The 15,760-nt window shown below is 35.5% G+C and overlaps 1 protein-coding gene across 1 annotated transcript; it reads right to left on the minus strand.

Annotated features, from left to right (window-relative positions):
- Positions 1 to 3,560: 3,560 nt before the first annotated feature.
- wnt2 (wingless-type MMTV integration site family member 2) lies at positions 3,561 to 14,031 on the minus strand. Its single transcript, XM_079825086.1, has 5 exons — positions 13,699 to 14,031; positions 13,229 to 13,449; positions 9,689 to 9,966; positions 9,272 to 9,536; positions 3,561 to 5,397 (listed from the first exon to the last, which is right to left on the minus strand). Exons 1-5 carry the CDS (start codon positions 13,779 to 13,781, stop codon positions 5,192 to 5,194), a joined length of 1,053 nt encoding a protein of 350 aa, XP_079681212.1. The 5' UTR covers positions 13,782 to 14,031; the 3' UTR covers positions 3,561 to 5,191.
- Between the last annotated feature and the right edge of the window lie 1,729 nt (positions 14,032 to 15,760).

The raw sequence follows: 15,760 nt of genomic DNA on the forward strand, positions 1-15,760 counted from the left end.
AGTATTGTCCACAACAATACTGTCATTACCGCGACAGTCTATGATTACAACAAGGATTTTTTTGAGGGTAAGACTTGTTTATGCCGTAACCATGGAAATGAAGACTAGCAGGGGAGCACATGTCAGCCATGGAAGAACAGTGATATTTGATGTCTGAAAAAGTAAGTAATTTAACTTAATTGAAACTTAAGTGAGATGCCTTATTTCCTAAAACAATTTTTTCTTATTTTTTAACCAGAATGGCTCCCAAGAAATCAACTGAAAGGTCTAGAGATTATAGAAAAAAGGCTGGAGTTGATCTTCAGGACACTTTGCTCATTGAGTGACTACACTATGCCTGTCATTTAAACTAGGGCCCAGTATCTCTTTCTCTCCACATCCCATCCATCTCCCTTTAACATCTCTAATTCACATTTTGAATGTTCAAATACATGCACTCAAAAAAATGATACGTGGGTTTTACTTAATTTTTTTATGTCAACAGGTTCCACGTAATTTGTTGAATTTAATTAAAATTGTTTATTTCAGTAAACTTAAGTTTTTTACGTAAGGTTAATTCAATGCCATTTAGTTAAATCAGTTTAACATTCTTAATTTTGTCCAAAACTACTCAATTTAATTATTCTAAAATGAATATTAAAAACAAACCAAATCAAGTAATACAGTTTAATTTATTATTTTTATTTAGTCAAATACTATTTTTTACAACATTTACAAAACCTTTTACAAGGTCTTATTGGCTAGCCAGAAGATGGTTGTGTTACATCCATGGCATGGCCAAAGTAGTTGTTTTTTATTATTAAAAAAAAATAGCTTTAATTATTATTAGCAGGTCCTCATCCCAAGCACATGCTCTTCTTCACCACAATGGTAACCTCCAAAAACACTAACATAAAACATTTTAAATACCAACATAACAAAACATTAAGCATTAAAAAGTCTCTCCATTTTCTCATCTTGTTAAAAAGGCATCAAATAGCACTTTATTTAAACATTTACTCTCCGAATTCAGCCCCTTTGCAAAGCATGACGGGAAGTGAAAGTCTTGTTTGATTGGGTTACTTGATTGAAACGTGTTATTTCAAAATGAAAACATCAAGTCAGTTTAACATGAATCAATTACATTTGAACCAGAAACCTGATATAATTGTGTTAAATCAAGATGAATTGCTTAAATAAAGTGAACCGCATCATAAAAATAATTTTTTGAGTGTGTTTGAAAGCAAACACGTTTCATTATGCATTGTTAGTTTTAACCCAATGCAACCCAAACATATAATATTTCACCTAATGGTAATAGTCCTAGTTATGAAATGTTTATGAAGGATGTTTATGCTGTTTTATCCCATTGTAACAATTGATTCTCTAGAAAATAATGTATGGTTTATTCATGATTGAAATAAACATGTTCAAGTTGATGGTTGTGTCATATTTATATATATCTACTCACATCTGTCCATTTCTTTCAACAAGACTCACCAGAAGTCATTATTTAAGCCTTTAAATTTGCTTTATGTATCAGTGTACTTTTCATTTATGTCATTACCAAAACACAATGTCATTACCAGAACAGTATGTCATTACCGCCACGTTGCTTAATTTACAGCAAACATATATTTAAAACTGTTTTATGTTCAATCTTCAGGTGCTACATGAAAAGCCTAATGAAATACTCATCCACCTATTCAAAGAAAAAACATCTAAAATTAATTTTCCAGAAATTAAACAAAAGTGTGCTTTGATGAACACAGAAAAACACATTTTGATGGTGAGAACAAGAAAATATATGTAATTCGCTGAATGGAAACATTTCGTTTTTTTATACGTATTGTTGAAGGTTAACAATGTTTGCAAGATAAATGAGTTTAAATTATCTCCTTGATACATTCTTTGCATTATGATACTTTTTGATGTTGTGATGGTATTGACGTTTTGCAGTGCCAGTTGGCAAATAGATATAAAATACTCAAATTATATTTAAGCTCAGTAGTGGCCATTATTATATCTTTACATCAAAGCATGTAAACATTGTCTTGACATAATTCTAACAAAATTCAACCAAATTTCATTCATCAAAATGTAAGATGGCAAAATGGCCCCCAATTGAAGAATCACATATACATTATATATATATATATATATATATATATATATATATATATATATATATATATATATATATATATATATATATATATATATATATATATATATATATATATATATATATATATATATATATATATATATATATATATATATATATATATATATATATATATATATGTAGTCTTGGGGGTAATGCAAGCTATGTAATCGGATAACTTTTCTCTAGTAACTAGTACAGTATGCATTACTTTTACATTTACAACAAAATACCTGAGTTACTTTTTCAAATAAGCAATGCAAGTTACTTTGTTTTCCCATTTATTGACTGAAACCTCCAGAGGTGGACAAAGTACACAACTCTATTACTTGAGTAAAAGTAAAAGTACCACTGGTCAAATATTACTCCGTTACAAGTGAAAGTTCTAAAAACTGATTTTTACTTAAGTAAAAGTACAGAAGTATTTGTTTTTAAAAGTACTTAAGTATCAAAAGTAAATTTCCTTTTTTATGTCAATGCATTATTTTATTATCGTTGCATTGTTGTATAAATGCACGCTATGCCATGGTGGTTTAAGCCAGTCAGTGATGCTCCATCCGACATGCTAGCATAAGACCACCTTAAACTAATTTCTTTACATTTGTGTAGAGTGTGTAAAGTATTTAAATTTTAAATTTCTTTTATAAACGTTACAAAGCTCTTTACAAAGCTGCTGTCACTTTAAGGCTGAATGCATGGACCCTATACTCTGATACGCATACGATATTCTCTCTCTGTTTACTCTTCTCTTTCTCCCAGACATTTACATTTGTGAACCTTTTATGAGACATGCATCAAAGTGTATGCCAACTAAACTAATCTTTAATATTTTGAGAAAACTGAAACATACTTTTTAAGTACGGCACACTGCGCAGAGGAACCGCCTTCTTCCATTTTGCTGTAAACTGATCAGTGTTCAAAAAATGTTGGGAAACTTCACATGACCCTATACAAGAGTGATTACTGATAGGCTGTCTGCAAAAAAAAAACTTTTAAAGAAGAAAAAAATCATCCACCGACTTTAAAAGCTGCTACAGGAACGACTTTCTACTTTGAGGATCTTGATAGAAATGTAGTGGAGTAAAAAGTACGATATTTGTCTTTCAAATGTAGTGAAGTTAAAGTAAAAGTATCCCTAAAAAATAATACTCCAGTAAAGTACAGATACTCAAAAAGTGTACTTAAGTACAGTACTCAAGTAAATGTACTTAGTTACTGTCCACCTCTGGAAACCTCTCCTGTCCTCATGTTGAGAGAAATAATGAGCAAGAGTCAGAGGCGTTGCTGTGTGAACATGATGGTTATTGTAGTTCTAGATTACATGTGAGCATGCATTTGCTCATCTTACTTGCACAAAATCAGATTCAGTATCCCTCAAAATGGATAAAAACAGTGGAATGCAAACATGCTTTATGTATTTAATCAGACTTTATTAACCAATGTCTTTGTTGTTGACCTTCGATGATCCAATTCAACCATACCAATAAGCAAATTACTTTAGATAAACATATTTTTGTGTGTTTTCTGCTGAAGAGCGTTGAACATTCTTCTGCGTTCTATTCTTCTGCGCTCCAGAATGGTAGAACAGCTGAAAGGTTTATTTGAGCTGCACCCTCTACTGTACAGGCGTGAATGTGCATTTCCTTCAGCCTGAGGCTTATTCGTTTCACTTTTGGTGTGAAAGGGGAATTATACACATTTATGTGAAAGATTATCTTTTGGCCATTGCTGGGGCAGAATTCATTAACATCTTTTGAGGTTTCAATCAACTGATTCAATATAATTATAAAGTTTGAGAATAAAGCATAAATATGCGCAAAGACAAATAACAAAGATTTTTATAAAATGCTTTATGTTATTGCTTTTAGGTTAGAGAGAGACCATCTATTTAAGATGTCCTGAGGATGTCAGCACTGAGACTTTTTTTAGGCCTTTTTTTGTCAGACACAGTTGTCATTCATCTTGCACAATAATAATGTCTAATATCATCCGGGCCTTATTTAGAGCCACTAAATTAATGAATCATAGGAGGAAAGGTTTGATAGCCTTTATATACAACCTAAATATCCTTCAGACACAAAAATGTGTGTTCCAAAGTGGTTAACACTAGATCTAGTCATGAATTGTTTATATCATACTTAACATATGAAAATTAGCAAATAACAATGTCAGAAAACAAATATAGTTTATGTTTTTTACTGCAAAACAGGACAACAAACTTTTGACAACTATATAACGTAACATAGAAGTAAGTTTTATTTTAAATTACATAGAGTTTGTATTTACATTTCAAAATATGAAATACATTAAAGATAAACATTCTTATGCTACAAAGCAGTAATAAATATTTGTATTATGGTGTGGGTGGGACAAAACCGTAAGTAAAGATGATAAAACTACTTCAAAATCAGATGTGATACAGGAAATCTGTTTTTAAAAGGTACACTATGTAACTTTTTTTGTTCAAAATGAAAAATGTTTTAAATGATTCAGTAAATCATTAATCCTTCTTTCAAAAAGTGTTTTTGTCTTACCCTGATTCACTAGCCTATTATAAGTGTTTATATTTTAGACAGGGCAGGATTGCATACATACATCACTCGCCGTGTGTGTCCCGTCAAATCCGTAAATAGAGAAAAGTTGCTCCAGCTACTTTGACACTGCGCTGAATTTATTTTCAAGGAAGTATTGTGTCTATTAATGGGTATAGCTACAGTAATATCTTCAGCTAGTCAGCTTGAGATCCTTGAGATCTTAAGTCTAGTAGTGAATGTTTTGTGAGCAATAGGATAATCTCTTTTTTTAGTTATGAGAAAGAACCATATTCATCTGCACAGTCACACAGAGCCAAAGCACAACCAAAACAATGTTCTTCTGCAAAATGCAAAAGTTTCATAGTGTACCTTTCAGTTGCTGGTCATTTGTGTATGCCATGCTGCAATGGCTGGTCTACGTTTATCTAACTTGCCAGAGAAAAGCACTGTACAAGGTCAAAGGTTTGAGGTGGGATCTTTAGTTTGGAACTGAAGTGCCGGAGTGGTGGGGTCATGACTGGGTTTTGCAGGTATGCACATCTACCTCCTCTTCGCAGTCCCTGCAGTGAACAGCACAACACCAGTGGAACTTGCACTCACACTTGGTGGTGCGGCTCACGCGTGATGTGTCATAGCCCCGCCCACAACACATGACCTCACAGCTGTCAGCCCCACGGGACGTACGGTTGCATACTCGCCCACCTGTGCCCACAGATCCTGTGATAAGACAAAAATAAAATGAGACGTCATAGATTTTAATGAGAGAAACAAACCGGCTACATCAAAACTGTTCAAGGTCCTCACTCAAATAACCATGTTTTTATGCCCTGGGCACCGATGATGTACTCTAAATGACATAAAGTGACCAAATGAGTATCATGTCATTTAGCCAAGTAACATACATTAGATGAGGTCTGGTCCAAACTGCAAAAACGACTTGCAATAATCTTGAAAGCATCAACAAAAGTGTGTTGAAAACACCAAACCAATCTGTAATGTGTTGCATCGTATGCCCATTGTTTTCCAGCAAGTGTTTATGAAATTCTCAGCTTGAAAACTTTAAATTTGTTTGCAGCCCCATACGCAACTAACTGTGATGCACTTTGTATTCTGACACCTTTCTATCAGAACCAGCATTAACTTCTTGAGCAATTTGACCTACAGTAGCTCGTCTGTTTGATCAGACCACACGGACCAGCCTTTGCTCCCCACGTGCATCAATGAGCCTTGGCTGCCCATGACCCTGTCGCCGGTTCACCACTGTTCCTTCCTTGGACCACTTTTGATAGATACTGACCACTGCAGACCAGGAACACCCCACAAGAGCTGCAGTTTTGGAGATGCTCTGACCCAGTCGTCTAGCCATCACAATTTGGCCCTTGTCAAATCCTTACGCTTGCCCATGTTTCCTGCTTCTAACACATCAACTTTGAGGAGAAAATGTTCACTTGCTGCCTAATATATCCCACACACTAACAGGTGCCGTGATGAAGAGATGATCAGTGGTTTTCACTTCAGCTGTCAGTGGTCATAATGTTAAGCCTGATTGGTGTGTATATATATATATATATATATATATATATATATATATATACACAATAAATTACAATAATTATCTGCTTAGACATTTTTTTCTGAGACCAAAAAAAAACATAAATATAAATTTTAAATATAAAAATGCATTGCTGCAAATACAAATTAATCATTCTTTTGTGAAGGCCGGTGAAAATATTAGATGGACAGGTAAAATTGTTACTACTGGCCTGAAATAGCCAAAGCTATTAATTAAAAGGGATCATCCACATACTTTCATCCATTAATATTGATACGTTGTACTGCTAGAAAACTTTTATATTGGGATAGTTTACCCAAAAATGAAAATTCAGTCATAATCCTACCCTCAAGTTGTTCCAAACCTAAATTAATTTCTTTCCTCTGTTGAACACAAAAGATGATATTTTGAAGAATGTCGGGAACCAAACTGTTTCTGGTCCCCACTGACTTCCATAGTAGGAAAAAAATACTATGGGAGTCAATGGTGCCCCACAACTGTTCGGTCCCGACATTCTTCAAAATATCTTGTTTTGTGTTCAGCAGAAGAAACTAATTCGTACAAGTTTGGAACAACTTGAGGGCGAGTAAATGATGACAAAAGAAAGTTTTTTGAACTATCCCTTTAATGTAGTGAATATTTGTACAAATTCCTGAAACAAGCAGACCTCAACTGAATAGTCATGTGTAGTGCCTGGCAGATGTCTGATAGTGTCCAGACAGCGCTGTCTTGAAGAGGCTGGGTTTGTCGGCACCATGTAAAAGGATGACCGCTTGGTCCTTGGTCAGATGAGGGACTGATGATAGAAGCTATCAACCATTTCTCTGGGTCTTCATCACATACTCATTTCATCGGCTCTAATCTCAACAACCCCGCCCTCTATGAGGCTGACGCGTCGCTGATTGTTGCTGATACAGAAATTGCTAAAGACCTTGTATAAACCCTTGCTTTAATGCTCCCTCTGAGTGACAATCTATAGCCTTTGTTTATAAAGATCGCTCCAATGCCAATCAACACTCGGAACTATACAAACAACCATTTTTCTTGTGGTTTAACCAATTTAGTGTAAGAGAACAATCCTACAGTGAAGGCCAGAGAACTGCAAATCACTTCAGTAACGCCAGCATTGGTATGTCACCGCTGCTCTATTGAACTCAATTGCAAGTAGGCAGGCATGTGTCTGGGCATGACACGGCCACTCCCCCCCACCCCCCAACAGCAGTTCATCAGGCTGGTATGCTGGGCGGATATCGTTTACATCATGGGCAGCCTTTACCTGAGCATGGATCTGCTTATTGAATTAAGATGAGGGGGTGCCAAGAGATGAGTTTAACATGTGTGACCATGGTGAGAGCTAGTAATTGATTTCACACTTATGCAGTCGAGGTATAGTCTATGTCTCCTAAAACTGACATCAAACAGACTGGCCGGCCCAGAGTTTCTCACAAACCACCATGGTAGAGAGGTCAGCAATAAAATATGGTTGTCATGAGTTGTTTTTTTTGTTGTTTTTTTTAATGTAGGCCTACCTTCTGAGCTAATGAGAATAATATATACAAGATTTAAAAACATTACATTAATCACGTCTTATCTTCGAGCAAAACCGAAAATTCTGTCATCGTCATGGTATGTTAAACCTGTATGATTTTATTTTTGAAAAATGTCTGTATAGTAGGCGAAAAACAGTATGTGAAAAGTACCCTTCTAGCAAGATTTTGAAGTGAGCATCTGATGGGACACTTTACTATCCCATTAGGCCACAGGAGAGGATTTGTGAATGACAGTGAAGCGACGCAACTGACGCCGAAAGTCACATGACAGTCAATGACAACATGACGGATATAGTATGTCCGGATTATATTCACACTACATACATTCATTCTATATAGAATTTTTTTAATGTCACAATGTAATTACTCATTCCAAAAGAAGTATCTATTTAGAGTATGTGATTTCGGACGCGGTCTCTGTGATTTTTTGTCGATATAATGAAAGTCGCTGAGGTCCAATGTTATTTTGGACCCCATTGACTTCCATTGTATTGACAAAAATATTTTTGTATGTTTTTTGTGTATTCCTGAGAAGATTGGAAGTTTGGAACGACGTTTTTGGACGAGCTAGCCTTTTAACTGTATTTCCAGTTTTTACGATCATGCTAAATTTATATGCTTATAAATGGGCAGTTATACTGACATACAATAAATAATAAATACCTAAAGTGGGTTCAACCTTCATCTCAGGGCACTTAAAAGAGACATGACCTACCTCTCTAAATATTCCTGCCAGTTTTAGGCAGAAAATATAGAGGTGCCGCCGTGGAAGGCAGTGATTTATAGCATTTGCGCGTAGGGATTAAATTTCAGCTCCCGTTCTGCCCACAAAACTGTGGTAATGTGTCTAAACACAGCGTCACCTGATAGCAGGGATCATCTGCAGTCTGACAGGCACCCCCTCCCTTACTGCTTCCCACATAGGTACACCTGGTGTTATTCAGTATGTACACACACACACACACACATACATACACACGCACACACACTGAAAAGTAAAAAGAGATAAACCTCTGCCTAAGGGAGGGAATCTTTACCGGCATTCAGGTTACAGGATTGGGTTATGACTATTGTGTATGTAATAACCAGCTAAATAGCTCCCGTCCTCTGATTACAACGGTGTTTGGGGGCAAAGACTAATGCCTTGCTGATTTTGAGCAGAGTGTGGGAGTCTTGCAGGGTGGAGACACAAACAATGGGTTATGAAACATGTTGGAACACTACAGATTTGATATATCAGCTTAATTCACCTCTTGGGGAAATAATTAAAAGGATAGTTATTTACTAAATTACATTACATTGCTTTCTTTCTGATGAAGCACAAAAGAAAGGGAAAAAATGTCCATACAAGGAAAGTCAATGGGGTTCATTGTTGGTTTGGACCCCACTGACTTTAACTGTATAGACACACAAAAAACACTAAAAGTTAATCATTCTGTTTTGGGTAAACCATCTTTTTAAGGGTTATAGTTTCCCACGGCACACTTACCAGACTCGTGGTCCCATATACAGTAGTCAGGTGAGTCTTCAAAGTAGACCAGGTCATTTTTGGTAGGCCTCTTAAACATCCTGTAGGCACTGGTGAAGCCTGTTCCATACTGGTTCATCACCACCTGAATGGCATTGTTGTACTTTTTGCGGAGATAGTCACCAGTCTGCCTGAAGTCTGCCATGGCTAACCAGCAGGTACGCACATTGCATGAGCCACTGACACCATGACACTTACACTCTAGGTTCATAAAGCGCTTCACTGCCTGTAAATAAAAAAAGAAGACGGTGTCTGTAGTAAACCTCTGACTACTCCGTCTCAGGTTGCATGAGAATATGGTCATGGATTATTATTTGTCAAGATTTCATTTCTCAACATGTGTCTCAACAGCTGTTTGCAAGAGCACAGGTTTGTTACCTTCCTCCCTGCACGGTTGTTGTGCAAGTTCATGAGCGCTCGTGCATCTCTCTCCTTCCTCTCCTTGGCGTCGATGAAGACCTGAGTGAACTTGATTGCATGGTCAACATGATCGCTGCACCCACCCCAGTCGAAAGCTCCCTTGGCATCATGAGACGAGCCCTTTTTTCCGGGGTCGCAAGAGCAGTTTTCTAATTCACCCTGACTGCACGCCCTGGTCAAGGTGTAGACCATACCTGCTGAGGAGATGGCATAGACAAAGGCGGCCTCACGACTGCCTAAAACACACACACAAACAGGGGAAATAGAATATAGTGAGCATAAGAAATTTGACATAAATTAGAAAGGAGCTGGTAATTATATATATGGGTCAATGACATGTATTTTTTGTGTCTGAATTCATTATTTTCCTAAAAAGAATTGTAATAAATACATGTCATATATCAAATTGATCTACAATACTTCCTTTATAAGAAACCCTTTTCATTTTTTTGAAATTCAATTGACTTTTTGAGTTTGAAAGACAAAAAATGTCAGGTGGTGCAACCGTCCGAACGTACAAGCAGAAAACAAAACTGCAATAAAAAGTTTTTTTTCACAGTAAAATTTTCACAGTAAAATTCTTAATCAAATAGTTTGGCATGATTTTACGCTAAATTCCTTATAAATAAGGGGAAATAGTGTATCAGTCCTATTTCACAACTACTTTTGATAAAACTATTACTTTAAAAAAATTTGTCCGAAAAATTTACTTCTCCAAATGTCAGGGAGAGCGACTGACATAAAAATGCCATCTTATGCAATGTTACTTTAAGAAAACCATGTGACAGCATATGACATCACACAGAAGACCCCAGAGGACCCCTTTGATGCAGTAACAATGTTAGTCACCCTCCCATAAATATTAGATAATTTGACATTTTTGAGTAATGATGAGGTTGATTCAACTTATCATGTCAGGTGGTATGACCCCTGGAAAACTTTGAAAATGTGTTGTTATTATAAAAATGCGTATTTGATTTTTAAAAGATGTATGTATAACCTTGAGCATATGGTCAAACATTTGTATAGGTGTCCAAGTTAATGCCTGTTAGATTTGAATTGAGTTTGAAATGTCAGGTGGTGCGACCAATATGTCAGGTGGTGCAACCAGCAAATTTACATTTTAAAGGATCAATTCCCACTGAAATTGCAAAATGAAGCAAGATATATAACTGTAAATTGTTATATAATGTATACAAATAGTTTTTACAATGAAAAACAAAACATAAAAACTCCTTATGGGAAATTGGTTGTTTGAACACATAGAAAAGTGTCCGTTTATATGAATTGGACTAATAGGGCAATACATAAAGGAATGGAAAGGGAAGTGATATGCATTTTAGACACTATAATGATTCATATGTATATTATTTTAAATTAATATATGGTCGCACCACCTGACATTTTCTGGGTGGTAAAATCAGAAATCTTGTTTAATAATGAATTAATGCGGTCTTAAAAGCTGTAAAAACCAATATGAATCAACACCATACATTTTTTGGACATAAAAATGCATTTTAAATGCAGTTTTGCTTAACTGCATTACTTTGCTTACTTTTTTTTATCTTAAAAACCTTATTTGTCATTGACCCATAATTGTTATTAATATATACACAGACACATAATTATTTTAAAAGGTATGTTATATACATTTCATTTTATTTTGTATTTTATGTTATACAAGTATTATTAAGTAATAATAATTAAGGTTATAAAAATCATAATAAACACATTTCTGTTTCGTCATTACATTTAGAGGTCAAATCAATGCTGCCTTTATATATCTTCAAACTGAAAACATACTAATCTCATAATCCATTATAGAAACATAAGGTTTACTTCAGAAAGATGTATGTCTGAGAGAATGTGCGAAGGTGATCACGGTGGAAAGCATAAAGAGAAGGAAGAAAGAACAACAGTAACAAGCAACGCCTGAACAAAAGTTATAAGCTGCAGCTTTTCACATGTGTACCAAAGATGTTTCCGTTCGGCAGCTTTGTCAGACAGAAGGAGAATGCCTGCCATGAAATCCCTGCAATTGTTTTAAATTAGTGAGCTGACATTGACAATAAGTAGATTCTCACAGTGTCACAGAGAAGTTAGGAGTCTTTCTGGGAGGTCTGAATACCTTAAAGCAAGAAGATTAAAGTCAGAGGTTTAACCTAACTTTAATGTGCAGAGCAGCTTAGAGGCCTGGGACACAGAGTTACTTTGCGGATGTTCCCATTGATTTTACACGGGATGAGAAAATAGAGCCAGAGACACTTACAGTCGCAAACCTAAAGTCACAAAACTGGCAATTACACCTAGTTAAAGCCTCAAGCAGCTGAGCAGTTCTGAATTACTCACCAGACACAATAATCCAGCCTTTGTTCCCTAAACGGACATAAATCTTGAACACAATGAAAAGTAAAGGATACACTTGCATGCTATTGAGACTTTTGTGAGTTATCGATTCAAATTACACCTAGACATGTGTTGTTTATGGGTCAATGACATGGCTTTTTTTTTTTTTCAGATTCTGGATTTAGTTATTTAAATATATAGCCTAACTAAAATACAATACATACAGACAATGACTACACATTTTCTATTATAAACATGTTTGTGATTTATGAATTTACACCTAAAAAATGCTGGGTTGTCTCATGTTTGGGTCATATATGGACAACATTTTTAAACCAATGGTTGGGGTTGACCAAATTTGACCCAAACATGGGTTGAAACAACCCTGGATTTTTTTAGAGTGTAAATAATTTTTCTATTTCTTATGGGGCTTTAGTCACAGTTCATGTGTCAAAAATCGTATTATTTCTTAAAAAAAAATATATGGCAGACAAAGTTTTCAGTACAAAATGTTGAAAGTTTTTCAAAGAAATTTTGCTGTCAACATCATTTTGTTGTCTTGTGAAAAACATATTTTTACTTGGGTTATAATGCCTTCTCAAGAGTCAATAAATCAACACCGTTTTGCAGAAAATGGCATAAAAATAAATAAATAAAATGTTTTAAAAGTATGCTAACACAAATAGAAGGATTACATTACTAAGAACTTGCCACATGTTTTAAACTTGGGGTTTTTCTCCTTTTTTAATAATCTCACCCAGGTGAAAAATGTACTTAAGTATGTTTTTAGTACAATACAAATATACTATAGGCCTTAACATACTACTTGAATTTCAAGTGCATTTTTATATACATTTAATAGCACGTCTTTTTTCCTGTGCAGACATCCCTATGTGTTATTGCCCCATATAGGCTACTATCTTATACTATCTAAAAAAAAAATCTGATAAAAATCAAACCACATCAATAGACAGTGCTGCACACACAGATGAGCAAAGTAGGGTCAAAAGCACACCCAGTTCATCAAGTTTTACTTTCTGTAATAGGATCTGATATCAGATAAGGAATTTCACTGCAGTTTGAGTGCAGAGAACACACACTGTATGTGCAGCCCTTATAGACTTGAAACAATACACTTAAGCCTTAACTCACTTCGGTGCAAAAGCCTCCCAAAAAGATTGTGCTCGCGCGCCATGGTGTTGCAATTCCATCGGTGGTTCCTGAACTGGTGCTGACATTCTCCAATCCAGTTTTTAATTCCAGCTCCTATAGCCTGCATCACCATGGGATGCTGGCGGCACAACTGGCGTTGTTTGTTAATTAACCCCGGGATGTTGTCGCACATCACTTGCGATCCAAGAGTGCCCATGTACCTGCATAAAAGATGAAAGCCCAGGGAATGAGCGATGGGGATCTCTTAAAGTCATCATGTTTCAACACACAACCGCGTAGGCTACTCTATACACATTCATTTAATAAAAATACACATTTTCAGTGGAAAATCCAACCTTCCTTACCCAATACAGTCTTCATTTTAACCACATCGTAGCCTAAAAATGTTTTAATGTAATAAGCATTACTTAAACATATTTAAATAAATAAATAAAAAAAACTGTACCCACCACCACGACGCGTCGACCCTTGATGTGAACCAGCAAATTGCCACGGACAGATAAAAACATATTCCACTTGGCAAAAAGTTCATATTATAAAGATTGTATTGATACACTCATTCGTTCAGGCACTTGTCTGCAGTTTAACAACAAATAAATGAAACACAGTGTGTCGAATTCTGAGGCGGTCGGAGCAAATTGGGTATTTACTCTCCCAGATGAAAAACCACTGGAGTGACGCGACGCAAGTGAGCTGAGCGTCAAAGCATCGTGAAGTGTGATGTGTGGCGCTGCAGACACAGCCTGATGCTCGTCCTCCCTCTGAAGTGGCTGCAGATCGCTGATGATCTCCTATCAGGTTTAAATTGCTTACACAAGGGGTGGGCGCAGACCTGCCTCAGGAATGAAGTGAAGAAATTAGATGTCTGAAAGTATCTGTTCAGGCTAGCTTGACACCAGCCACAGGTTTTGGCTTATTTCCAAAGCAGCGAAAGTGTAGAATGTGGTCCAACGTGAAATGCCTATCCATATAGTCCCAGCACTTTAATAATACTTTATTTTTAGTAGGCTTATTAGGTTATATCTTTATTTATATTCATATCCTCCTTGAGACCCAGAAAAAAAGTTTTTTGAATTTAGTACTTTTTCATGTCATTACATTGTTTTTAGAGCATAAACAAATAAATAAAATAAAAAGATTTTATTCATATTATGCTGTCCATTGTAATGAACACCAGACTCCAGGAATTGTTTAAAAAAAATACTCATATATTCAAAAAATATTCATTCATCAATCAATTTTTAGTTGTTTTTTAAAACCAAACTTTGTGTAAAGATGATTCTCAACTGTGTTATGAAAGATATAAAGGAATGATTTGACATACCATTTTACTTTATGCAATATGTGGGTAAAATGACCATACATGGGTTTTCCCATTCAATGCAATGCACTGTACTGGATCTAATATGCATATTAATGTGTTCTTGAGGCAACATGTAATGAAGAAATAAGTGTAATGATTGGCAACATTTTCATATCACCTAATATTTCATAGGAATATTGATAAATAATGTCTTTCCCTCTTCACTTGTGTCTCCCAAAATGCCTGATAAACATGCTTTGGTTCTTTTCATATACTGTCATTTTGATTTTTGAGAAGTTGATTTATGTCAAATAACTTTATAATTTAAGTCTGACTAATTTTCATTACAAAATATCATTTCCATTAGAGTGCTCAATTTGATGACTAAATTAATGTACATTTTAAAGACCAAGGAGTTGTTGTTGTCCTGGTGAAACCTCCAAACATTTGGGATCTCTGAATTGTGTCTTTACAGGACACCCAGACTTAAAATTGTGACATGTACGGTCTCAGAAAATTCACTAAAATATAATGTCCACTACAGTGGACAAAAGTCTATTTCTCAGTCCCAAGAGGATATTAAATCTATCCATTTATGCTAAAATGGTTGGCCTATTGAATTGGGGATCAGATTTGAAAAACCTGAAAAATATCTCTAAGTGGCTTTTCTCAGAGAACAAGGCTTAATTGAGTGAAAGCACAAATACTTCTCATCCGATCTTCTCAACAAACATGTTCTGCTCTTGATGAGGTGCATTGAAATTGGATTATCACATTCTTTTGAACTTTTCACGAACTGTTCAATTGTCGCACAGAATTTCCTCCATCTTTGATCACCAGTTATGTGAAAGAATTAATTTGTCCTCCTTCCTTGTATTGTGAGGTCCTTTCTACTGATGGGAACCAAGATTATTAGGAAAACCGGATTCTTCTTGTGATCTCCGTGAAAAAGGCGCGGTCGCGAGAGCGTAGAGAAGACTTGTCATCGGTAATATGATGGAATTTAAATTGGCCTAATTTCATCCTTTTCAAGTCAATAAAGAAAGACTATTCTGAATCCTCTCAGTGGTTTTGAAATATCATCCCTAAAAAATACAGGCCTATAATTGCCTGAGTGTGGCTGCTCGTATTTATGTTATTCTAAACATTAGGGCTTCAAAATTGAACCAGTGTGCAACTTATTCAATGACTCTGGGCAACCAACTTAA

This window comes from Gobio gobio (genome assembly GCF_949357685.1).
Source record: "Gobio gobio genome assembly, chromosome: 9".
Lineage (NCBI taxonomy): Eukaryota > Metazoa > Chordata > Actinopteri > Cypriniformes > Gobionidae > Gobio > Gobio gobio.